This window comes from Hippocampus comes, unplaced genomic scaffold (genome assembly GCF_001891065.2).
Source record: "Hippocampus comes isolate QL1 unplaced genomic scaffold, H_comes_QL1_v1.1 scaffold570, whole genome shotgun sequence".
Lineage (NCBI taxonomy): Eukaryota > Metazoa > Chordata > Actinopteri > Syngnathiformes > Syngnathidae > Hippocampus > Hippocampus comes.
Genome location: NW_017805000.1, coordinates 274,106 through 300,423, shown reverse-complemented (window position 1 = coordinate 300,423; position 26,318 = coordinate 274,106). Strand labels below are relative to the sequence as shown.

The window sequence follows — 26,318 nt, the reverse complement described above, 5'->3', positions numbered from 1 at the left end:
AGGTCGATAAAACTAACACAAAATGTCGTCAGAGCAAAGCAGCATTTTGTTAAAGTCAATCGCTGCGAATTGACAGAAGTATGTGTGATGATTTGCAGCATTAGAAACTTGTCAATATTTGAACTCATGTTGATTACGACCTATATGTCCCCGAATAGCACCCATACCGCTAAGATTTACTGCAACGACAATGCGCACCGCCTAATATGGAATTCATCATATTACGAAGCATCTTGTACGGTTGTGCTATAGTCTTGTCATTATATACGTAAATGTTTTTCGCATTAAATGTGGCTCGTTGGTCTAGGGGTATGATTCTCGCTTTGGGTGCGAGAGGTCCCGGGTTCAAATCCCGGACGAGCCCAAATTTTGTTGATATTAATAAGTTTGTCCATCTCTGTGGGCAATACACGTTCTCCATTCCAATTCTCATAGCAATAAAGAAAGGCACCTCAAAATCTCTGCACTTGTGATATGCTGTGTTTCTAAGCTTTAATGTCTACATGTGACCATACCGAGGGCGCTATTTTACTAGCTCCGTGCCTGAGTTTATGATTTTTTTAATAGAGACTTGATTCCGAAAAATGTGGCTCGTTGGTCTAGGGGTATGATTCTCGCTTTGGGTGCGAGAGGTCCCGGGTTCAAATCCCGGACGAGCCCAAATTTTCTTGATATAAATGAGTTTGTCCACTTCTGTGGGCAATGCGCCTTCTCCCTTGCAATTTTCACAGCCAAAAAGGCGCCCCGAAATGTCGGGACCGGTGATCATCCGTGTTTCCAAACTGTAATGTCAATTTACGACCACACCAGGGCACAGTTTTACTTTGCCACGTTACCAAGATTATGTTTTTTAATGGGGACCTTCCATAGAAAGTTGTGGCTCGTTGGTCTAGGGGTATGATTCTCGCTTAGGGTGCGAGAGGTCCCGGGTTCAAATCCCGGACGAGCCCACTCTTTTCTGCGTGTTTGGTAAGTGTTCAGCCATCAATGGCAGAAGTTAGACCAAAGTCATTCATGTAAGTCATATCACAAAAACCACTGAAAATATGTAGCCACGAGTGCCAGGTGGGGTGGTCCGGTGGCCCATTGTTCTCACAGTGCAGAGAGGTATTGTGTTAAATTCCAGCTCCGGCCTCCCTGTGTGGAATTTACAGGTTCTCCCTGGGCCTGCGTGGATTTTCTCCGGGTACTCCTCCCACATTCCAAAAACATGCATGGCAGGTCTGATTGAGCACTCAAAATTTTCCCTAGGTGTGAGCGTGTATGGTTGTTTGTCTCTGTGTGCCCTGCGATTGGCTGGCAACCAGTTCAGGGTGTCCCCTGCCTACAGCAGATTTTTAAAAAATTGCCTCCTCCACTACATGCAGGTCTAATGATGAACAACTGGTGGAAAAGTGGGCGACATGGTAGTTGACTGGTTCGTCTGCCTCAGTGGGGAGGTCCATGGTTTAATTCTGGGCTGTGGCCTTCCTGTGTGGAGTTTGCATGTTCTCCCTGTTCCTACATGGGTGTTCTCCCAGTATTCTGGTTTCCTCCCACATTTCAAAAATATGCACGGTAGGTTAATTGGACATCTAAATTGTCCCATGGTGTGATTTTGAGTGTGAATAGTTGGTGTTTTGTCTACGTGTGCCTTGCGATTGGCTGGCAACCAGTTGGAATAGGCTCCAGCGCACGCCCGCTACCCGCGTGAGGATAGAGCGGTTCATATCATGGATGGATGGATGGGGAGATGGTGGCAAACCTAAGTGCTACAGACCTTACCTGTCTCTTTAAGAAAAATTGCCATGTGGGAAATGTAGTGTGATCGTTCTGTGTTGTAGCGCAGGGTAGCGGGCTTTTTGTCTATATTGACAGTTTTAGCAGGGCGCGTTCTCAACGCTGTGTGGGTGTCATGTTGGAAGCCAATAAAGTTTGTGCAATAAGACAACTTTATATGCCTGTTCAGCCTCTGTACTACGGTTAGGACATCAGTATACAAGGGAAGAAAAGAAACACAAGTAATATTGGCTTTTTGTTGCATTTTTTTAAAAGTCACGTTTTAATTTATTCACATCACACGCCAAATACAATTTTAATGCTAATATTCTCAATTTAATATGTAATTATTTTCCTAGTTTAACAGTGGAACTCTTAATTATTCCCAGCTACGCGGTGGTTTTACAGTGACGCACCATGGTTTCAGGCAGAACGTGAACCAAAAATATTGATTTTGATTGTCATCTTGTCTGAATTTCTTCACTTGAACGCGATATTCCAGTTTATTATTTGCAAATAATTTTTTATGTACTTCTTTAAAATGTGTTATTTCACATCAACTGTCGTTCCTCTCGGCGGTCTAACAGTAAAACACAAGGTAGGCCGCCAAAATAAAGAAAATAGTGTTGGATTTCATTGTTTTATGTTTTTTTGCGGATTCAAGTCTTAAGTAATTTACTGATTGCGAAACGACAGTGTGTTATTTTCTAATCGGTTTTCATGTTTTCTCGCGCGGGACCTTACCTATGGCGGAACAATATCTTTATTTCGCTACCCATACGGATGTGTTATAGTGAAACACACAATTGGAGGCATGCTGCAGCGACTTCCGACAGCAAATCAACACTAACAAAATGGTGAAGAGTTTAACATAAACATTTTGAAATACTTTAAAAAGATTTAAAGTCAGGATGGAGTTGCTTGGAGGCGAGTTTTGTAACATGTCCCAGCAGGAGCTGGCGGCTCCTGTCAGCACTGTAGAGGTAAGTCGAAACATGCCGACATGTTGACACCACGAGTTCGATTCAAATATGCAAAGATGGGGTCACACGAATTGAACTTCCAAGTCGTTTTGTCTTTGGCAAGTCAAGTCAAACCCTGTTATAAGTCAAGGCCCCATCCAAATCATTTTATTAGTGCGGTCTTACCATCAGTATCTTAAGTCCCCCTAGAGTAGACAGATACGATCAAATAATGACATTATTTCACTTCTTTAACCTCCAACTTCCACGTATACCTCAAGATAATTAGTAATCACTCCAGTTCAACACCAGTAATCATCATGTTATTTGATATCGATCTGTCAATCAAAACACGGAATTTATTTATTCCAAGCATTTCCCCCAATTTATAAGTACTTTACCCAATTTTAAAACGATTACTGCTTCGTTTACACAACAACTTAAGTGTCAAATATGTTTTTTTTTCATTTTTCGTCACACTTGTAGTTTTTGTAACTGTCAGCAACCCGACATGACAAAACTGTTACAAATCAAGAAAATCATAGTCAATGACCAACTTGTTTCATGTCTATTGAATTCAACAGGAAAAATGGAAGCTGTTGCCTGCGTTTTTGAAGGTAAAACACTCAGAACCTTCTATGTCTACCTTTTTTGTATTTGAATGACCCTTAACACACGTGTATGCACACCAAACAGCATAAAGCAATTTCTCCAAATCATAGTGTGTGTCACATTTAAAAAAAATTGAATTTCTGACATTTGTTTTGAAGGTGAAAGGCTTGGTGAAGCAGCACATCGACTCATTCAATTATTTCATCAATGTGGAGGTAAAACCCAAGCTAGCCATCAGTGTGTCTGAATGTATGTAAATCTGTGAGTGTGTCTGTGTGGTCGTATGTCGTGAACGGCCATCGGTTAGTGTGAGTCCATAAATGTGCATGTCTTCGTGTGTGTCTGTCTGTGCATGTGTGTCCCTTAGCCTGTCATGTACACTATCAACATCCCACTCCACAGATCAAGAAAATCATGAGCGCCAACGAGAAGATAACAAGTGACGCGGACCCGATGTGGTACATCAAGTAAGTCACTAGACCAGTTGGACAATAGGCTGCAGAGTGACAAATATTGACATTATTCAAAATGTGGACATACCAATGACCTTTTCCATGATTTGTATTCATCTAATGATCAGATTTTTTAATTTATCTGTTAGTTCACCAAACCAGTTCACCAACCATTCTACATTTATTAGCCAGCTCATCTCCAAATCAATTTCCACTCTTTGATATTTCTAAACAATGACCTCCCAAATTTTTGATCGCTACGTTCCGTTTAATGTCCCTTTATTCTTGCAGGTATCTCAATATCTACATTGGTATGCCTGATGTAGAAGAGAGCTTCAACGTAACCCGGCCAGTCTCCCCTCATGAGGTAAGCCAATTTACCCTGTAACGGTTAATACACAATATACTAATATTGTATTATTTGGGATACTGTAATTTGAAAGGCCAATACTTGCCATGTCATCTGTGACATTTTCTTTCAATACTAAGAAGAAAATGTCCCGATGTATGTAAATCCAGTCGAAAGCAGTGTCACCCTGAAGAGAAAAATAAATTGCACTACGAGATAATACACCACAATGTCATTCTATGTCTTTTCATCCTCAAATGTACTTAATATTTAACATATTGTAAACCAGAAAAATTTTAATGTAAAAATATCTATTTTTCTTGAATAATGTCTCTATTCTTGTTTTTCCATCCTCTAAAGATGACTTAAAAATAATTCAAAATTTTTTTGTCTAATCAAAACTTTTATCTAAAAAATATACAGTATTTCATAAAAATTAACAAATGTATTTTTCTGATATAAATAATCTTGAAAATAACTTCTGTTCTAAAACAAAATTTTTAATACTTTTAATTTAAACTTTGAATTTACTTTTTTTTTTCTTTGTACGATTGTAGTCTCATTCTATATTTTTCTTTTCAGTGTGGCCCGAAAAAAACTCTTCCGTACCAAATGCATGTTATTGCCTCAGGCTGACAATGTCACCTGTTTTTTCATAGAGTGGTCGATAGGGGCGCTATTGTCTCAAGTGAACCTGAAGATGTGCCACATCACCACTTTTTGTAGACTTCTGTCTTGCCTGGATCTGTGTGGCTCGTTGGTCTAGGGGTATGATTCTCGCTTAGGGTGCGAGAGGTCCCGGGTTCAAATCCCGGACGAGCCCTCCTTTTAATTTTTGGTGGGAATAGCAGCATGCACAGATAGATTTCAGGGCATTTGAAAACCTGTCACAGTTGGTTCAGAAATGTTTTCTTGTTGAATTAAATATAATTTCATTTTGTTAGTCTGCATTATGAACAAAAGAGAAACCATACCACATTTTATTTGACAATATTCAGTGTTTTTTTTTTCTTCCTATTTTGTTCTTTGTGCTAGTGTCGTCTCAGAGACATGACCTACTCGGCACCCATCACCGTGGACATTGAGTACACACGCGGCAGCCAGAGAATCATCCGCAATGCTCTGCCCATTGGAAGGTACCCATACATTTTAGTCAGGGATGTCAAACTTGTTTTCATCATAGGCCACATTTTAGTTATGCTTGTCCTCAGTGGGCAAGTTATGACTAAATGTAGAAGTACCTTGAGTGTGCTCTCAGATATGATCAGAGGTGGCTTGGGAAATTGTCCAATTTCGCTAAATTCATTTGAAAATTATTATTTATTAATTACAAATATGTTATCTTAAATCTTTTCTTTTTTTGGGAAATTGCCGCAACACTAGTTTGTCATTTCTTGAATTTGATACCTATGTTTCAAGGGCTCCATCCGCCTCGCTGTCAGATAAATCTGAACCTCTTTCAGCAATTTTAACTTGTTAATTTGAATGTATTTGGTCAGGATGCCCATCATGCTGCGAAGCTCCAACTGTGTCCTCACAGGAAAGACACCCTTGGAGTTCTCCAAACTCAACGAATGTCCCCTTGATCCAGGTACTTGGTGTCATTTTAACTGTTTAAACTAAGTTCAGTCTTTAAATATGCCATTGTTTATGTCGCATGAGGTATGAATTTTTTTTAACCCCTCTGGCAATGTAGGTGGTTATTTCATTGTGAAAGGTCAAGAGAAAGTCATTCTGATCCAGGAGCAGCTGTCCAAGAACAGGATAATTGTGGAGCAGGACAGGAAAGGTGCAGTGGGAGCCTCAGTTACCAGGTAGAGACAACCAGCAGAAGCGTCACTACATAGCAGCTTTGCATAAGACATACGGTGAAGAAAATAACCATTCTATCCCCTGATGAATTTGTGTATCAGTCAAAAATGCAAAAAAAAAAAAAACCCCAAAAACAAAACACAATGTACAAGTTAGCTGTCAAATGCATTTAATGTGTGAAGTAAGATTATCTAGCACTATTATTGATGTTTTTTTAAATGAATTTTCAACTGATGTTCTGTATATTAGTGTAATCCATAAACAACAATTCCAAGGGGTATCAAAACATTTCTCAGATTAAAAATAGGCGCATCCTCCACATGTTACCTAGAATCAAAACATAAAAGCAGAGCCTGTTCAGTAATCATGTGGAGCAACCAAAATGTCGCAGAAGGTGACTTGTTGCCACCAAGTCCCAGGTTAAATTTCCCCATAGAGAAAGCAGGAACAAAGAGCGAGAGTTAGAGAGAAGGAGCAGTGCCAAGCACTCATTGTACCTGAAATTGGCCTTCTCTTCTCAAACTCACATTTCTTCTGTTGGTGCAGCGTTGGTGCGATACATTTGTCTTCCTTATCCCCGTTTCCTTTGTGACACCCTCCTCCCAAACTATTCCAGCTCCACCCATGAGAAGAAAAGTAGAACAAACATGATTGTGAAACAAGGACGATTCTACCTGAAGCACAACACGCTGACGGAGGATGCGCCCATCGCCATTATATTCAAGGTGCGTGCACCAGGGGGCGTCACAAGACCACTTTCATATCACCATTGGAGGCCAGCGCACTGAAAGACTTCCCAGCGGAAGTCGTTTGAGGAGGTCCGTCAGTCACATCAGAGTACTGCAGTTCATTTCAGTATTCCTAGCTAATTAGCAATTAAAAACTGTGAATTTGGGAAAAGTTACCCTTATCCTGAGCTGAATAATTCTTCAGCTAAATCATTCTTTTTCCCACTCAACTGGGATAAATCCAATTCGTTTCCTTCAAGTTTCAAGCAAGTCCTGAGTCCCTGTGGCAAAGTAAAGTTGAGTCCCTATTATATTTCAACTAAATCAAGTCATCACTTTGGTTAAAGTTGCAAATGAAATCATACAACGTTGCTGACTATACAATATTTACACCTAGGATTGAATGAACAACTGAGAGTATAAAATAACATGTACCGGTATATCCTTCATGCTAATCATTATCCATGAAGTCGATTCTCATGAATACCAAGTCGAGTCTTTCATAAGTTTAGCTAAGCAAGTTGCAAGACCTAAAACTGGCACATCTGCTTTACAGCGTGTCGTTGTTATGCTACATTGGTTGAAAAGTACACAGACTTTATACTTAAGTTGAAAGAAAGACTGGTAATAGTAGAAGTACTGGTTCAACTCCTGTACCTACATTAAGTGAAAGAAAAAGGTGACTCAGGACCGTACTGGGGTACCAAAGAAATTGTTATTTGTACTGTCACCCATATACATGAAGACATTTGTTGATTCAAACCCAAACCTCAAAACTGTGAAATGCTAACCACTAGCTCAGTATGCTGCACCTTGTCTGATTTCATTCCTTTAAAATGTCAGTCTGCCAGCTGGCATCATGATTAACTTCTTTGCCCGCCGAGAGCAAATCTCACGTCAACCCTGAGCGCAGACTGTCTTCCGAGCAAGGGTCATTATCCTGACGTTATCACTTTTGTGTGCTCACTTTATTTGCATGCGCTTGTCTCCCATCCTGCCTGGGACTCTCCACGGAAATGGAGGAGGTTCAACTAAATGTGTCTAGTGCGCGATGAGCGTGTCAGTTCCCACAGCTTCACATTTCCATAAGCAAATGTCACAGACAATTTGTGTGACTCCATATATACACACGCACACGCACACGCACACACACACACACACACACACACACACACACACACACACACACACACACACACACACACACACAAATTTTGCTTCTTGGTTCACTTTTTGTGGATGTAAGAAGTCCACTGTGTGTTCACCTCCACAGTAAGGTCCTGTCGACACAAATCTTTTTGTGTAGTTTCCACTTTCAGTCTTCAAATGTTCTTTCACAGAGATTCCCACAGGTGCTTCAGATTCTAAAAAAAGCAAAACAGAAAAGGGATGCATTTAGTTGGCTCATCAGAGGAGCTGGCAGAGGCTTCACAATTGATCTTGTCATAAATGTATTAGCCATTGATGACCACAGCTTGTGGGTGTCTTTCACACAGGGAATGGGTGTGGAGAGTGACCAGGAGATCGTACAGATGATTGGGACAGAGGAGCACGTCATGGCCAGCTTCGCCCCAAGCTTGGAGGAGTGTCAGAAAGCCCAAATATTTACACAAACCCAGGTAGCTTACTTACTGACAATCAGGTGGTATTTGAACATTTTTCCTTTCCTTTCAGTCAAATCAGCAAAGGGCCGATTGGAGTCCCTGACATTGTTTTCAGTTGTTCGTTTTATAGAGTTACTGCAAAGGTTTTAAATGTGTTTGAAAACTGTGTCTTAATTTGTGTTTAAAATTTTCATCTATTGCGGGTAGGTCAAACTGCGCTCTGGAATCTGGTGGATTTTGGAGGTTTCCCAAATATTATTATCGTACTACATTATAATAGACTATTTTCACAATTACAGTTTTTTTTTTTTTTTAATTAATGTCTTTGTAAGAGAATAATGACCGAGTCACTTGAGTGATGTCACTGAATAGGATGTGTCTACTGAAGAGCAGGATGTCGCCTCTTGACAGAAGACCCTTAAATTTCTTTGTCACCTTCAGCCTGTTAAGTCATGTTATTTTTTGACACCCATGAATACAATTTGTTTGTGTTTTTCTTCCCCCCCGAAAGATTATGTCATTAAGAGGAGCCACCCGGTGCACTGATGAGGCATCATTTGCGTCCTAGCAACCATTTGCTGCCTCGCTCCTGTTTCTGCCTCCCTCATTTCTTTTCAGGGTGTTCACTGAGTCATTGTATCGTGCACAATGAGACCTAAATCTATATCATTAAAGGCAGATAAGGATAAGGAATGCATTTATCAGATTATGATGAGTAATCTACCTCAGTCCAAATGTCACAATTGGGAATTGTGTCATGGAAGCTTAAATGCACCAACAACAAACAACACACATGTAGTCAAATATATTCAGATTGCAACAAATAGGTTGCCAAAATTCTGGCAAAAAATAGACAAAAAGCAAACAACAAACAAATAAAACTGATAAGTGCTCAATGTCAAAGACAGCCTGACAAATAGGCACTGGGTTAGTGATAGTCTACACCAGGTTCCGACATGCGCACAAATCGGGGTCAGCTCGCACCAAGGACCCTATATTGACAAATAGCGATTGTCTTGATCAGAATTCTTGTGTTGTTTTCAGGCTCTGAAGTACCTTGGGAATAAAGTGCGCAGGCAGCGCATGTGGGGAGGACCCAAGAAAACCAAAATGGAAGAGGCCAGGGAACTGCTGGCGTCATTGATTCTCACACACGTGCCTGTATGTGGAATAACGAAAACAGATGTGTGTGTGTGTGTTCCTGGTGAAGTGAGTCAGGTGCACAAAATGTAATAATCGTGTGTGTGTGTGTGTGTGTGTGTGTGTGTGTGTGTGTGTGTGTGTGTGTACAGGTCAAAGAATTTAACTTCAGAGCCAAGTGTATTTACCTGGCAGTGATGGTACGCAGGGTGATTCTGGCTCAAGGGGACAACAAGGTGGACGACAGAGATTACTATGGCAACAAACGTCTCGAGTTGGCCGGACAGGTACGACTCTGTACACCATTTCACTTCAGTGTGTTACATTATGGCTATGTTCCCACTACAGGTCAATTCCAATTAAAATTATTATTTTTAATCTAATTCAACATGTATTGGATGTCTTTTCAAGTCGATGTGAACAGCATAATTCAATTTTTCATTTATTTGGAGGTTTTTTTTTGTAATCTGACCCGCCCTCTTTCGTATGTGGATATAACAAATTGTATCCGATGGTAGGTGCGCACAGCTCACGGTCATCCGACCTATACGTCATCAAAAGACGACAAACCTCACAATTGTTTGACAAAATATACACACAAAAACGGTCAGTGGCCATTGAACAACACCACTGTGATCTTCTCTGTGTGTATTTTGATTTTTCTTTAGTGTTTTGAAGATTTTAAGAGAAGAATAACATTTACACAGGAATCAGTTCAAAGCTCACCTATATCTTTTGTGCCTGCCTCCTCCTTTTAATAAGACTCATTATTTTTCCCCGGCTTTGCTTTTCCCTGTTTTGTTTTCTTCACCCCCACCAACTCTGCTTGTATTGCAGCCTGCCTTTGTCAGGCGGGAGATATGCGGTGGCACCGAAATCCCAAAGCTGCAGAACGGTGGGGATTTTTCAGCACGCTGACAATAGACGTGCTGCCTTGACTGGAGCGATTGAGCTAATCCGCAGGCCCGGCTCTGATAATGTCATTATTGCTGTCTTAAGGCCTTTAATTTCCCCCCTCCCCAACGTAGAGCAAGAGCTGGGAGGGAGTACTCTTTCAAAAGGGGCTTACTCCAACAATCTTCTCACTCTCCAATTATGTTTCCCTGACATTCAACTAATTGGCCTGGCTGTGCAACGGAAGCTTAATTTCTTGATTAATTTCAAGCCTGTTTATCGTGACGTATGCTAAGGCAAGGGCGGGGAGGAGGGAGACGGGACAGGAAACATCACTCTGGCCCACCTCGTCGTTTGTTGTTTATTGTCTATAACTGTAAAATCACACAAGTCACACTGACTGACATCTCTGAATGCCTTTGAAGCATAACTGATGAGCACATACTTTGGCCTCTCGCAGCTTCTGTCCCTGCTCTTTGAAGACCTGTTCAAGAAGTTCAACTCTGAGCTGAAGAAGATTGCCGACCAGATCATCCCCAAACAGAGGGCGGCACAGTTTGATGTGGTCAAGCACATGAGACAGGACCAGATCACCAACGGCATGATCAACGCCATTTCCACTGTGAGTGTGCGTGTGTGCAGGTGTGTGCACGTGTGAGTGTGTATGTGTGTGTGTGTGTCTCTGCACCTCTGTGTGCATGTGTGTCATTACTGACTCGACACATCTCATTTAGTTGTTGTTTGGCTTTGTCACGTGGAAGTAGGGCTCAACTGTTAATGACATTAAACTTGAAGACCCTAATTGTCCTTAGGTGTGAATGTGAGTGTGAATTTTTTTGCGCTACAGTCGCCGTTCAATTGGCTCACGACCAGCGACAAGCACTGGAGAAAATGAATGGATGTATGATCCATCAAGCATGAATTCAATTGATTTTTAACCATATCCATTTATTTTTCATGTCATAGGGGAATTGGTCATTGAAAAGGTTCAAGATGGACCGTCAGGGTGTGACGCAGGTGTTGTCTCGCCTCTCCTACATTTCGGCTCTGGGCATGATGACCCGGATTTCCTCGCAGTTCGAGAAGACCCGCAAAGTTAGCGGGCCGCGGTCGCTGCAGCCCTCGCAGTGGGGCATGCTGTGCCCGTCCGACACACCTGAAGGCGAGGTGAGCTCGCTCATACACTCCTCATTGGTTCGGTTGCTCACAGAAAAGCAGTACCTTGACTTTGGGTTGTAACATTTTAATGGCATTTCAATTCATTTCAATGGGAAAGTTTGTTTCGATATACGCTATGTCTTGTCAACTTGTTGTGGTAGGCTTGCGGGCTGGTGAAGAACTTGGCTCTGATGACGCACATCACCACCGACATGGAAGACGGTCCCATCATCAAGCTGGCCTTCAACCTGGGTGTTGAGGACGTCAACCTGCTGTGTGGAGAGGAGCTCTCTTACCCCAGCGTCTTCCTCGTCTTCCTCAATGGTAAAACATTCACTGCATGCGCGCTGCTCTTTTGCTTTAGACCACGCTGTGACATGAGCGATCAACAGGTGTGCCGCTGTGAATGATCCAGTTTCACTTAATTCTGACGTCTGAAAAGGATTTTCTACAAACAAATTGTCTTTATTCATCTACATCAGCGACTTCTAGTGACAGGCTTATCAATGAAACGCCCCTCTATTAGTTGGCAGAAGTAACAAACTATGTATGCACCTGTTGCCATTCACACAACAGAATAGTTTTGTGTTCAAATACACACAGAATGAATTTATGAATAAATTTAGATGAGATCCTCATTATTTCAGGATACTTCTTGTGGCCTTTTTCTAATGTAAAATAATTTGCCTTGGCTCATTAAAGGTTGGGAAACACTGCTTTAGATCACTCCAGAGCAAACTCTTAATCCTCCGTGTGAGTGCAAAAGGGAAATGTTCCTTTTTCTATAATGTGTCATTCATTTCACAGCAGCAGTTTACTGTGCTTTAATTACTCCGTGTTTGTGTGGTTACTGATAACTGTCACATGTCGTTAGCTGCTGTAGTATTTAATTAACTACAAGCAGCAGGTGTTAAAGTGTGTTCGGTGTGCATACATATGCACGTGCGTGCGCGCGCATACACGCACACACACACACACACACACACACACACACACACACACACACACACACAGTCTACTCTGTTCTCCACTGACTCACCTGTTTGATGTGATATGAAGAGAACCTCAGAAAGAACGGCTCCTTTTGCCCACATCGTGAACCTAATGCAAATTGCAATTATGGTTACAAATGTGGACACCCCACCTCAAGCCTTTAAAATCTCATCTCATTTGACAGCATTAACTTCAAAAAGTAAATGAAGTACTGCGAGAATGCTGGCATGCATACATGCTGCAGTTTTGCAACCTGTAAAAATGCCAATTACTAGCGTAATCCATCTCGTCCTCTGTTTTGTGTAACACTTGTCCTCATTCGCATTGTGGGTGAGCTGGTATCCCAAAAATTACTGGGACATTGACCAGTTGGACTCAAAAGTTGCATTCCTACGCTTAGAGAAGGATGCATTCTGGGTTCATCCAGAAATGTCACCAACATGTCAAACGTTTTGTGAGTGTCGTACTGCGGAACATAGACAATGTATTTGATGTAATTCACTGCCCTTGTCTGCAGGAAACATTCTCGGCGTCATTCGCGACCATCCCAAGCTTGTTAGCACCTTCAGGCTGATGCGCAGGGCTGGATTCATCAACGAGTTTGTGTCCATCTCCACCAATATGGCCGACCGCTGCGTGTACATCTCATCGGATGGAGGACGCCTCTGCAGGTAGGTCAGGTCACGGGTTGAATTAACTAGTAAGTCAAGGTAAAGGTCGAGTCTTCACGTTTGTTCCCTTTGTAGGCCGTACATTATTGTGAAAAAGGGTCAACCCATGGTAAAAAACAAACACATTGAGGATTTGTCGCAAGGCTACAGGTAATGCCCACCAATTTTAAGATCCCAGCTGTCGCTTGGCTGGTGCTTGTCTGATACACATTTTTATCCACCCCAGATCGTTTGAGGACTTCCTGCACGAAGGTTTGGTGGAGTACTTGGATGTCAACGAGGAGAATGACTGTCAAATCGCCCTTTACGAGCACATGATAGACAAGTGAGTGGTGTTCACCGATTTGTTCTGAAATAACAGTTGAACTCTGATGGAAATGACCAAGGTTCTTCGATTCAATTCTGCGCATGGATTATTAGACTTTTTTTGTACGTTATGTGTATTATGATAGACAGTAATTTCATCCCAATCGACGAAACCAGTATGAAGGGCTACAGGAACAACAAAAAGGTCCTTGTTTTGGAATAAGTACAATAAAAACAGACACAAAAAGCTCCCCCTAAAAATTACTCCAAATGGATATTTTACCGCACACAAAACATCATATTACATTACGTTAATTTAGATCACATGTCACATACATAGCTGTAGGGATGTCACTATTCCAATATTTTGTCTTTGATACCGTAACTGCATGAAGTATCTTGATACTTGGCATGGCTGTGAATGTGGTAATGTACACATCTTCACTTTGGTTTTTATTTAGTATGTTCAAGCCTTGGACTTGGAATTAGGTATCGTGTAATTTTTACCAGCTAAAATTCATGGTACGATACTCGTACCGGTACGGTACTTGGAAACACACTACATACTGTACTTGTATACATATATGCATACATACATAAGCAAGAGCACTATTGTGCCAAATACAAATGCAATTCCAAAATCATCAGCATTTTATGTTTTATTGATATTTTCCCCTGCAGAGACACAACACACTTGGAAATCGAGCCCTTCACGCTTCTGGGGGTGTGCGCCGGCCTCATTCCCTACCCCCACCACAACCAGTCGCCCAGGAACACATACCAGTGCGCTATGGGCAAGCAGGCCATGGGTAAGAGCGACACGTTCGAGCAAGGAATTTCAGTCCTCGGGTCAGAAAGATTTGCAATTCCTTCTCAAACATCCCCCCTTGAGATTGGCGTCATACCTCAACCCACTTGAACACAATTATAAACTCCTAAATCTGCTGCTTTTCACTGGCCGTGTTTAGGGTCGTCCATTAATTCCCTTCTCCCATGATACAATTGTTTTAAGCTGAGTATATTTTACAGAATTAATGCCAAGTATTTTATGTCCATCCGTGTTGTGATGTGGTGCTCCACTTGTGAATTTGCCTCGTGCCAAATTCAAATACCCAATTATCAGCGCAATGCGGGATGGCATGCATTTTTTTTTTTTTACGTGAAAAATGTTAACTCTGTTTTATAGCGAAGTGATAATACAATATTAGCATTAGAGACAGTCACAAAGTGTTCTCTCTTATCCTCACACTAAAACAAAAAAATTATATTAGGTAATAGAATATTTTTCAAACATTTTTGTATTGACCATTCACTACTTTTTAAATGCATTTTGGGCTACATTGATGGCACTGGATAGCGGAAACCTATACACATTTCAAAAGCGCAACAAAATCACTGTATAGGGCACAGCACAATCATTTAAGTGTTTTTCCTGTGCCTCTCTCTCTTTCGTGTATGCTTGTGTACGTGTTTGCGTGTGAGTGTATGCGCATGGACATCAAACATGGAGCGCTTGCGTAGGTCCTCCATTGTACCGTGTGTGTGCGGAGGCCCTTTCCCTGCCAATCAGCCCGAGTGTCATTAGCAATTCATTGTGTCTGCTTTGGCTGTGCTCAGGGGGGTCGGTGTGCTCAGCTGCGAAAGAGCACACCCGCGGCTCCCTGGTAACCACAACTTCCCCAAACGGCCCTGCTAACATTCGTAACCCCCACTGCAACTCTTTAGCCCCCCATCTTTACAAAAAAACACAGACTGGAACTATATTTGGCCCAATATCCTCGGCCTGCTCTGTTTTGTGTGGACAAGCCTATACATGTGCAAATCTTGCTTGTGCGGCCTGGGCCTATTATCACCGGCTCTGCGCTTGTAGCCCAATTGTCAAGTAATAGCATGTGACAAATGTCAAAGACTCCCGGGGAGGCCATTAATTATGCCATAACTCAGCCAGTTCCGCCTCACTGGCGAAGTAAAACTGCTCCCCCAAAAACCCCAAAATTCTTATTCGGAGTTGACTGAAATGGCCATCAAAGTAATGAGACATTTAAAAATTCAGAGGAGGTTACTAATTTATCGTGGGTGGTACCTTTTAGATTCCTGAGTGCCTGTTCTGACTTTCGCAACTCATATATTGTAGGGATTCTACCATAGCACTGAGGCAAAATGGAGAAAGTGTGGATCAATAGTTCTCAAAAAAAGAAGTAAGGCAGGCTTGCCACAAGCTCTGAATTTTACTGTAAACCTGTAACATAAAACAAAAGAGAATAAAAAGCACTTCTATTCATTTTCTATCCTCATAATTTGGTGTAGTGAAAATCAGATAGCTTAATGCAGGGGTCCCCAACCTTTTTTGCCCCACGGACCGGTTTAAGTCAGACAATATTTTCAGGGACCGGCATTTAAGGTGTGGCGGACTAATACAACAAAATAATATGGTATGAGCTGCATGAAAACTGTGGTGTTTTCGAAATATAATAATAAACACAGGAGCGTCTAATGTGGTCGCAACACTCTTATCGCTCTGGTAATGTTTAATGCCTTCAAAATACGATACAACGCAAATTCAAAGTGCATGAAAATGACGACTCACCACAGCCCCGAGCTTGATTTTCTGCAATCAGACAGTCCCATCTCGGGGTAATAGGAGACAATGACACCTCAAGTGTGCGGTTTATGTCGAGTCTACTTCGTAATTTTGTTTTAGTCGCTGTTGCTGCAGAAACTCCCCACCTCACACAGGTCGGATGTCGGAAATAGCAACAGTGCTATTGTGGCGATCTCAGAGTATTCAGCCATAACTTTGATCCAGTTGTTTCGAACGTACTTTTAAGGCCGCCGTCATTTGCGATCTCCAAGCAGCTTTTTTACTCATTTTGCGGGCTTCAGCCTTTTGTTTATGAGCGTCATCGGTCACCTGACCGAGAAGTGTGCCTTGACGTGAGTCAAGCGTGACACAGACGGATGTAACAGAGAATCCGGTAATTTTTCAAAATAAAACATTTCGCAATCCGAAATTAATAAAACGGAAAAAAGGCAAGTTCTTTCTGTGCGGCCCGGTACCAAATGCCCTGCGGACCGGTCCCGGTCCGCGGACCGGCGGTTGGGGACCCCTGGCTTAATGCTAGCAGGGGAAATGGGTTGGGCTAAAAAAAAAAAAAAAAAACTAGCATAAATGTTTTAGTAATTATGAACCTTTTATGTACAAGAAATGGCAAAATAGAAACATATAACAATACTCACAGACATCTATTTTGTTTTTGCTTTGTGGGTACTACAATTATCTATTCTAGAGATGAGGTCAGGACCTTTGTGCTTCTTCTTATTGCTGTTAATTACTCTGCATCTCTCCGAGCAGACCTCAGCGCTGAAAGACATCCGTATTTGAAGTAGCTCTCAGTTGATGCAGTGTACTCCTACGCAACATCAAGCTACAATCAACAAAACTGCTATATTTTGAAATGAGTATCTCTCTGACGGTGCCAATAAAAAGTGAGCATTCCTGTCTCTAGGTACGATTGGCTACAACCAGAGGAACCGCATTGACACGCTGATGTACCTGCTGGCATACCCGCAGAGGCCTATGGTCAAAACCAAAACCATTGAGCTGATCGACTTTGAGAAGCTTCCTGCTGGTCAGAACGCTACCGTGGCCGTGATGAGCTACAGCGGCTACGACATCGAGGACGCACTGGTCCTCAATAAAGCATCGCTGGACAGAGGTGAGGGACAGTTGACAAAGGAACACCTAAAGTCCATCCTGGACAAAAATAAAAAAATAACACCACAATCTTTATCTAATAAGATGACAACAACATGAAATTATTATTAATGTGTTTAAATCGCTACAGAGGGTTTTTTGCTTGTTTAAGTTGGTTGTAACAAGTTTTGGGCTGAGCACCCAATCAGAAGATAGAGAAATGCAGATGTCAGCCTGGGCCAGCACACTGGCCCTTCTAGGACATCTTTGAAATCGAGACATCCTTGTACATGAATTAGAAGCAGTTTAGCCAAGAGAAATGCTATGAAGTAAGGAAAATTGGCTGGAGTCAAATTATTTTAATTTCATGGAACTAAGTTACAAATTGAGATGCTGTCCCTCATCTTCCACCAGTACTAATACCGATGCTCCCTTCAGGTTTTGGTCGTTGTCTGGTGTACAAAAACGCCAAGTGCACCCTTCGGCGTTACACCAACCAAACCTTCGATAAGGTGTTGGGCCCCATGCTTGATGCTGCCACCAGGAAGCCCATCTGGAGACACAACGTCCTGGACGCTGATGGGATCTGCTCCCCAGGTGAGTAGCTGGAGGACCGGATGTTGCCCAGCATGATTTGGTGGACTTAACTTTATTGAGCTGAGCCCTGCCGCGGAAAGCGCAAGTAATCGACGGCCCTTCTCAAATATTTAGAATTAGAATGTTACAAGTTTTGTTTGTTTTCCACTCAGCAGTATAATTCGATCACTTGTTTTTCATTTCCTTTAGCAAATGAGTTTTAAGATACCAAAATAATGGACCACGTTTTTGCACCATTCCATTAAAGGAAGGTAAAACAAAAAGTATGAAACAATCAAACACAAAAATGCAAGTCAGTCAGTAACTGAACACGCTTTTGTGTGCCGTGTGACCCTGTATTTTCACACTATCCAGCGAACTGTTTATTTGTGCACCATTCCTAATCTCAAAACTGTTGTTGACGTCATAAACCGAGGACCCTTTGCAACTAGCAACTGCTTTGAACTCTGGCAATTGTGCTCCCATGTTGCGCTGCAGGTGAGCGAGTTGAGAACAAGCAGGTGCTGGTAAACAAATCCATGCCGACCGTCACTCAGACGCCACTGGAGGGCAGCACCCAGCCAGGCCAGCCTCAATACAGAGAAGTGCCCATCAGGTGAGCTTAATCCATCCATCCGTTTGCTTATCCTTGTCAGGGTTGTGGGGAGCTGCAGCCTCTCCCAGCTGACTTCAGGCAAAACTTATACTGTACCCTGGACCCTCCCTGACATTTTGTGAGTGACAGGCAGACACAATGAAATGCACTTCCACTAGACGGCTGAGGATACAGTTTTCCTGTGTCTCCACCTGTTGCCATTCATACAAAAAAATATATAGCTTTGTGTTGAACTAAACAAGCCCAAATTTGATTTGAAGTTATGCAAAGTCATTGCTTCAGTATTTATGGCGATACAGTTAGAATATTAGAGAACACTAACAAAGAGCTACAATAAGCCAGCTCTCACGTTGAGAAATTCACACGAAACTAACCAGTCATGTTTCTTACGTCACTCACCCAGAAACGCCTCCTCAAGGCACACATACAACAAAACAGCTGTTGGTGGGATTTGACTTATCCTAACAAACAGTTACTCTTTATAAAATATTCTTTCACTACTCTTTTCTTCCCTGTGTTGATATAATTTTGTGTTGTTTTTCTTTTTCAAAAATAAAAGCTGCTACTAACTATACCTTTTTGTGAGATTTTCTTCGGTAAAATTTCGCTCAATGAATATTAGGAATGTGCTATTTTCTGTTTTTTTTTTTTTTTTTTTGGCTGTAAATAATAAGTTGCCCTCTCGCTTTGCAGCTACAAGGGCTCAACAGACTCATACATTGAGAAGGTGATGATCTCGTCCAACGCCGAAGACGCCTTCCTCATCAAGATTCTTCTCAGGCAAACCAGGAGGCCCGAGATCGGGGACAAGTTCAGCAGTCGGCACGGACAGAAAGGTGAGCGAGGGGCAAGGGAAACCTGTTGCACAAGACAACTCCACAGGTTGTTGAATCCCTTGCTCCCTCCCTCCCTACTGCATGTGTCCTCATCCCTCAAGAGCTCTTTTCAATTAATTGGCTCTTTGTCCTGTGCCAGACTATGCAAATTTATTACACCCCAACAGTATTCTGGCCTAAAAAAAAAAGTGTTTACAACCTTCATTGTTGGCGGCCGGAACCTCCCCTATAGAGGTGCCTCTATGATGTTTTAATCAAAAAAAGCTAACTGGCGCCGTGCATAATTTACTCTCTTCATTAAGGCGGTGGCCACAGGGCGGTCAGCTCAGAACGGGACAATGTCTCCTGTCTCGCATCGTGACGGAGAGCGCGGGGTCACCGAAGGGTTAGTCCGGGTGGGGGATTTTGTCAAGGTGGTCACTTACTGTAGAGAAGATTGTCAGCAGCAAAAGCTACCATGAAGTCAAAAAAGAACTCATTACGTTTTGATGGAGAGACAATGTAAAATGTATTTTTTGTTGTTTAAAAAAAGTGATTTGTCATTTCAATCCTTTTTCCTTCGTTTAGAGGAAAAGCAAATGACAATGACATTATTCAGAGCAAGTTTTTTTTCCCCCAATTTCTGGCACATACTTTATTTCTCCTGATAACTAGCAAACTATGTCATTTTTTCCCCCCAAGTAATCAACTTCCACACATTTTAAATAAAAAAAAAAAACAAAACATATTTTTACAGATAATGTGAAAAGAAGCGCTACTTCTTGGGAACAAAATCTCTTATTTTTAGCTTGTTACTTTATTAGTATTTTGAATGTTCAATAATTTACCATTATCACATCACCATGACAAAATATTTGCAGCTTGGACTCACATACTCCTTATGAAAAGTTTCCAACATTTCAATCAATAAAATTGGCATTAAAAATAATAAATTCATTAAAATGAATCACTAAAATCAATAAATCTCCCAGTTTTAGTAGCCATGATGGTATTGATCTGAATTTTGAATATTCCGGTTGGTGGTGGTCTCTTTAATTTTTCGTATAACCTATATGTTTTTGTTATTTAATTAGATAGTGAATGTGAGTGTCCACCAGGTTCTCATGACTGGTTCTATAAGTCCCGGTCAACAGAGCAGAATAAGTTAATTATTTACCGGTCACACACACATACACACACAGCTGTAGGTTGTGTGTGTGTGCTGGACGTAGTGAGAAAGAGGGGGGTGGTCCATTGTGCAAGCCGCCAGCATGGAGCTGTAAGTGCTGTGATGAAGGGCGCTGGACCCTCGCTGTTGTCTCGCTTTTCTCTGCTGATTTCATGCCTCTTTTATCATCCACTTTCACACAAAACAAACAACACAGAGCACGTCTGCCATGGGAACCGCTGCCCGGTCCTCACCGTTCACCTTCCCCACTATTTTACCCCGCTTTCTATATTTTTCTTCGACACGTTTACTCGCTCCCTCACTCCTTTGACTATGTTGGCCTTCCTCCCGCTCCCATTCAGACTGCAGCTTCCTGCTGCTGGACGACTTTCCAGTAAAACGCAGCGCTTGTTGCCGGTCAACATCCTGTCGCAACATCCTGCCCAACATTAGCAGTCAGTGACATGGGCCAGGCAGGCCAAAAAAGGGATTTATCTTTTTTTTTTTTTTCCCACGTGCAGAGGTTTCAATATCTCCCCTCCAAATGCTCACCCTCTACTTCCTCTGAGTTGAGCTGAGGGTTGGCCATGTGTAATCCTGCTCTCACTGTCGAGTTTAAGCACCTTTTCTCCATTTCCTGCTCTGCTTCTCATTCTCTGTGTTCCCTATTTTTTTTTTTTTTTCATTTGCAAATGGGCCTAAAATCTGTTTGTCCTGGCCAGGCAAGAGTACCGTGGCCCCCTCCGCAAACATTTGCACTCCCACTTAAACTCTCGTCTACGGGGCTGCTTGACGAATCATAAAGGCGAGCCCGTCTGTCCACATGAGAGAGGAAATGATCCAGCAGAAGTCCACACTAAGAAAAAGATAGGATTGGAACTAATGCAGTAAGTTGAATTAAATATATGTGGCGAAAAAAATGACAAAAATACAACAAAAACTTCAATTAAAAAAATCCGGCAAAACAAAATTCAGTAAAAACCTTGAACAGAACTCAGGCAAAAATATAGCCCAAAAAAAAAGGACAAAAACACAGTAAACGGATAAACATCTGACAAAAACGAAGCTGTACTAGTAATACTTTACAATAATAACAACGCGTTTGTATATTTCAGGTGTCTGTGGCCTCATCGTCCCCCAAGAGGACATGCCTTTCTGTGACACGGGCATTTGTCCCGACATCATCATGAACCCACATGGCTATCCTTCCCGAATGACGGTATGCTATTTTCAGCATCTATTACTCCTCGGTTTACGACCGTGCCAACATAGTCAGTTCCAAGGTTACGAACGGTGTGCAGTTAACGCGTAGGAATACGTAGTCATGTGGGAATATGTGATTGCTGTGTATTTATGGCTTGCAAGTGTTTTCCGTACAAATATTTACTGTAATTATGACCTTACTCCCATGTGTGTGTGAGAGAGAGAGAGAGAGAGAGAGATAGAGAGAGAGAGAGAGCGAGAGAGAGAGAGAGAGAGAGTATGGCACATTCCAATGTACAATTTTGGGCTGTCAAGTGCTTGGTTATGCAACAGATGGCGTAATTACCCTGAAATATAAGGACATTTGAGCTAATCACATTTTGTATTTGTGCGTCTGTCTGTTAGTGTTGTTGAATAAACCTTTGGAAGTGCATCAAACATTTTGACTCTCAACACGAAGCAAAATATTGACCAATCGATAACTCGCAACTGGAAAAACCCGGAATTAGGCACTTGTAAGTCAAGGTGCCATTGCACTTGTATGGGAGATAGTTCAGGGATGCCCAACTGAAGATCTACTTTTCAAGCAAGAATCCTCCGCGATCGACCCGTTACCGCACGTGCACGCACGCACGCACACATACGCATGCCATGATGAGCAACAGCCGTAATGGCCCCTAACATGAACGAAACAGAAAACGGGAAACGCACTCTTGCAGCGTGTTAAGTGCAAAAACTATTGTTCATTCGTGTACCGTTTTAAAATGCTTCTCCTGGTGCTCCAGTTACCCATTCTTTGCCAGTGCCATCGGTGAATTGCAGATGAAACTAACTTTGAATGAGAATTTAAAAAAAAAAGGAAAAAAACTGATATATTGCAACAGTTCTAATCGCAAGCTGCAATTGCAGATTGCTGACCGCTAACCACTTGCGGTGATGCAGGTCGCATGACACAGTTGGTTAAAGGTCAACTCCTTTTTTATTATATTTTTGAAATAATTTTTTTTTTTTTTGTGAACGTGAAACTGATTGAATGCTTATGGTGCAGTGTGCACTAACAAATAAAAATATAATAATCTTAACACACACACACACACACACACACACACAGACATAGAACCCCCCACCCCAAGGATAGATTTGAAAAACAAATCGAAGGAAATTGTCATATAGAGAACTTTTGACACACAAGAAAAACATACTAACGACTCCAATTTGTGCCAGATTTTTGTATTCAAAACCATATCTGTGTGTATCCCATTAGGGTTACAAAAGCCTCATTATCTCCTCCTGAGGTTATCATTGTCACCCAGGGCTCTAGTCCTTTTGACTGAACGACAGTATGACTGCACCGCACAAACAGATAGCCGTTGCCGTGGCGACGGACGCCACCAGGGTGTTGCAAGTTTTATCAAACGTTCACAGAAAACGTTTGCAGCGTCTCTGCCTGTAAAATCAGCAGTGATCTTTACTGCTCAACTTGCCGGTGCCAGCGTGGTTGCTAGCCGCCGCCATCGCCATGGCGAGCGCTCAGCAATGTTTGGCTGCGGAGGACATCTCCCCAGAAGGAGAGTAGGTGTCGGCCTTTTATGTGGTGGGGTCAAGGGTTGTGCGGGGGCAACCTTAGCCAAATTGCCAAAATCAGTCACCCTCAGCTGGGAGTTACACGTGTTCCCTAATGCTGTGATTCCCAACCAGTGTGTTGTGAGAGGTCATTTTCTAATCTTAAAATGTGGGTCTTGGCTCTATGCAGGTTCGGAAGCCCTGATCTCATGCATCTTATGGTATCAAGGAGTGGAACATGAGTGACAAACAGAAGCACTAATAAACACAAACTTTTTCGTGTCAGGTGGGGAAGCTTATCGAGCTGCTGGCCGGCAAGGCGGGAGTCCTGGACGGACGCTTCCACTACGGGACGGCTTTCGGGGGCAGCAAAGTGAAGGATGTGTGCGAGGACCTGATCCGCTATGGATACAACTACCAGGGGAAGGACTACGTTACCTCTGGCATCACTGGGTAAACATCACTATGGATATCACATTACATTTTGAAATGTTGCATCTTATTAGGGCTGAACGATTTTGAAAACAAATCTATTGCGATCGATTGCAGGAGTCTTAGTTACACTTTGCCTTATACTGCAAAATGAGTATGCCGAAAATATTTTGGCGGTTTCGGAATGACATGCAGGACAAGCATAGTAACACAATAATATTAAAGTTTGGAATAAGTTAACTATTGTGAAAAAATGTACAAAATGAGTTCTTGTGCTTATTGGTTTCTTGTTCAGCAGTTTTGTGCCGCCCTTGAATGGGATTTTATGTATTTATTTATCCATTTATTTATTTATTTTGGGTGTGGTATTGGTTGTTTTTTATGGGGGGGGGGGGTTAGTCCTTTGCACCAGAAAAAAAGAATTACGGTGTGTGGTTATTTTGTTGTTTGCTTCAAACCCTTGTTGTTGGGTTAGGATAGTGGGTCTTTTATACCATATGTTTACACGATAAGTGTGAAACTCAAAGCCCGGGGGACATTCATTTAAGAAGGAAGAAAAAAAAAACTGGCTTATATTGTATCCCCTCAGTGAGCCACTAGAGGCATACATCTACTTTGGACCCGTGTATTACCAAAAACTGAAGCACATGGTCTTGGACAAGATGCACGCCCGAGCGCGTGGTCCCCGAGCCGTCCTGACCAGGTAAGCTTTTACTTCCACGCTCTTGCGAGGGACTCTTGACAAAGAACACAGCTTAATTTTCCCCCCGGTTCGTCTTCAGGCAGCCGACAGAAGGTCGCTCTCGAGACGGAGGTTTGCGTCTGGGTGAGATGGAGCGCGATTGTCTGATCGGTTACGGCGCCAGCATGTTGCTGCTGGAGCGCCTCATGATCTCCAGCGATGCCTTTGAGGTGGACGTGTGCGGGCAGTGTGGCCTTCTGGGTTATTCTGGCTGGTAAGATGCACACACGTCGGGATGCTTAAATGCACTATTAATTCTAATTGTAGTGCAAGACGAATGTAAGTCACATATAGAGTAAGTTACTTGTCCATTTGGTTTTAAGACATTTGGGGTTTTTTGGGATTGGAGACCTGTCCACTTGGACAGGTGTCCTAGAAGGATGGACAGTCCTAAATTGTGACTCTTTTCCCCCTGTTTTAATATATTGTTGTAAAATGATCCACAGCCTGGTACCAGGTACCGTCTTACTATTCGGTTGCTCCCCAACCTCCCACAGGTGTCACTACTGCAAGTCGTCATGTCACGTGTCGTCGCTGCGCATCCCCTACGCTTGCAAGCTGCTCTTTCAGGAGCTGCAGTCCATGAACATCATCCCCCGACTCAAGCTGTCGCGCTACAACGAATAGCAGCACCAGGGAAACAGGCAAACGCCTAACATTTCTTTTTCTCACACTTTTTTTTTTTTTGTTCTTCGATGTGGATAATATTTCTGCAGTATGATCATAGTTTGTGTACATAATAAATACTTGACATTGTTTCTCACATGCAACTCTTGCTTTGGCTCATTTTTGCCTGAATGTTGACATTCACAAGACTTTGTAAAAACCCTCTGCTACTCGCAGCTGATTGGGACCAAGGCCTGCCGCAAATAGTCGAAATCCACAATTGATGACCCTTTCAAAATGTATTTAAATGCCGCAATATAGGGCTTTGACCCGTATAGTAGAAGCTCCTTTCCTCACGAAAACATTGGTAATTAGCAGTGTGATAAAGCCAATATAATAACATGAAATCCCCTTTGTCCCCCAGTTTGATTTCAGAGTTGAAATCATGAATGAAAGGACTTTGTTTGTTTTGCTTGTCGCTGATAAAAGCTCCTGTGATGATGTCATAACCTGCTTTGTATTGAGTGACATTCATGTCAAGTCGACAAAATCCCTTTTTGGACGTATGATTTCCTCCCATCAAAGCCTGAATGCCACACACACACAATTGGGGACTTTAGCAATGGGACAAAAGGCGTGCACATCCCGTTTGTGAGCGTGCACGTGATAAGAGGAAGGATGCACCTGTCCTTGTTAATTGGCCGCAATTAATGACATCCTCCTTATCTGACTTTTGTGTATTTTGCCTTAATGTGCACTTTGAACATCTTTTTGCTTGTGTGTGAGTGTGTGTCGCAACTTCCCAGGTGGCTTGTGGGTACAAAAAAAGAAAAAAAAATGTCCAGCGAAAAAGTCCTCTCTACGTTGCGGTGAGTAATTCAGCCATAATCCTCCTTTCTCCTCTTCTTCTTCTCCTCCTCCTCCTCCTCTCCTGTGGTTCCATTCATATTCTAATCACAGCTTTCCCTTCTCCAGCTCTCAGGCACTCCATCAGAGCCCCGACCAGCCTGGGGCTTTACACTTTTACCCCCCGCCCCCCTTTTTTTCACTCACTTTCTCTTCTCTTTGCCTCCCCTCCTTTTGTGACTGTCCCCCCCCTGCTTGTCGCAGGCGCACCAAAATAAGGTTGAGGTGATAAACCCCCTGACAGGAAATCAGTAGTACTGCACTATTGCATACTTAATACTCCTAAATGACTCCGTACGTTTGTGTACATGTCCCGAATGCACATTTTGAGTTTAGTTCATTTGATTTGATTTGGAACATTCAACTAGATGGTCCATGCCAGTTTATGGCTTTTTGGCTCATTTCCATGCACAGTTCAAATGGCAGGTTAAAAAAAAAAAAAGACAATGAAGAAAAAGTTCAGTCAAAATGGATTAGGAGTTCATCAGCATGTACAGTTTGGTTAATAGATGTTTTTTGGGGGTGAGGGAGATAATAAACAGGTCTCCTTTTTTTCAA

At 42.3% G+C, this 26,318-nt stretch overlaps 1 protein-coding gene and 4 non-coding genes across 5 annotated transcripts; all 5 read left to right on the top strand.

Annotated features, from left to right (window-relative positions):
* Positions 1–292: 292 nt before the first annotated feature.
* trnap-ugg (transfer RNA proline (anticodon UGG)) lies at positions 293–364 on the top strand. The gene has a single exon. It is a non-coding gene; the product is annotated as a tRNA-Pro (tRNA).
* A 224-nt stretch (positions 365–588) lies between these two features.
* trnap-ugg (transfer RNA proline (anticodon UGG)) lies at positions 589–660 on the top strand. Its single transcript has one exon. It is a non-coding gene; the product is annotated as a tRNA-Pro (tRNA).
* A 218-nt stretch (positions 661–878) lies between these two features.
* Positions 879–950, top strand: trnap-agg (transfer RNA proline (anticodon AGG)). The gene has a single exon. It is a non-coding gene; the product is annotated as a tRNA-Pro (tRNA).
* Positions 951–2,538: 1,588 nt separating this feature from the next.
* polr3b (polymerase (RNA) III (DNA directed) polypeptide B) lies at positions 2,539–25,018 on the top strand. Its single transcript, XM_019895628.1, has 29 exons — positions 2,539–2,612; positions 2,653–2,741; positions 3,305–3,337; positions 3,491–3,547; positions 3,735–3,799; positions 4,076–4,151; positions 5,169–5,269; positions 5,633–5,724; positions 5,830–5,947; positions 6,562–6,670; positions 8,170–8,292; positions 9,322–9,438; positions 9,570–9,704; positions 10,772–10,933; positions 11,278–11,478; positions 11,631–11,793; positions 12,980–13,133; positions 13,209–13,283; positions 13,360–13,458; positions 14,121–14,248; positions 16,946–17,155; positions 17,572–17,730; positions 18,208–18,325; positions 19,019–19,161; positions 21,424–21,527; positions 23,361–23,527; positions 24,096–24,209; positions 24,289–24,462; positions 24,746–25,018. Exons 2-29 carry the CDS (start codon positions 2,670–2,672, stop codon positions 24,873–24,875), a joined length of 3,399 nt encoding a protein of 1,132 aa, XP_019751187.1. The 5' UTR covers positions 2,539–2,612; positions 2,653–2,669; the 3' UTR covers positions 24,876–25,018.
* trnap-agg (transfer RNA proline (anticodon AGG)) lies at positions 4,885–4,956 on the top strand. Its single transcript has one exon. It is a non-coding gene; the product is annotated as a tRNA-Pro (tRNA).
* Positions 25,019–26,318: the final 1,300 nt, after the last annotated feature.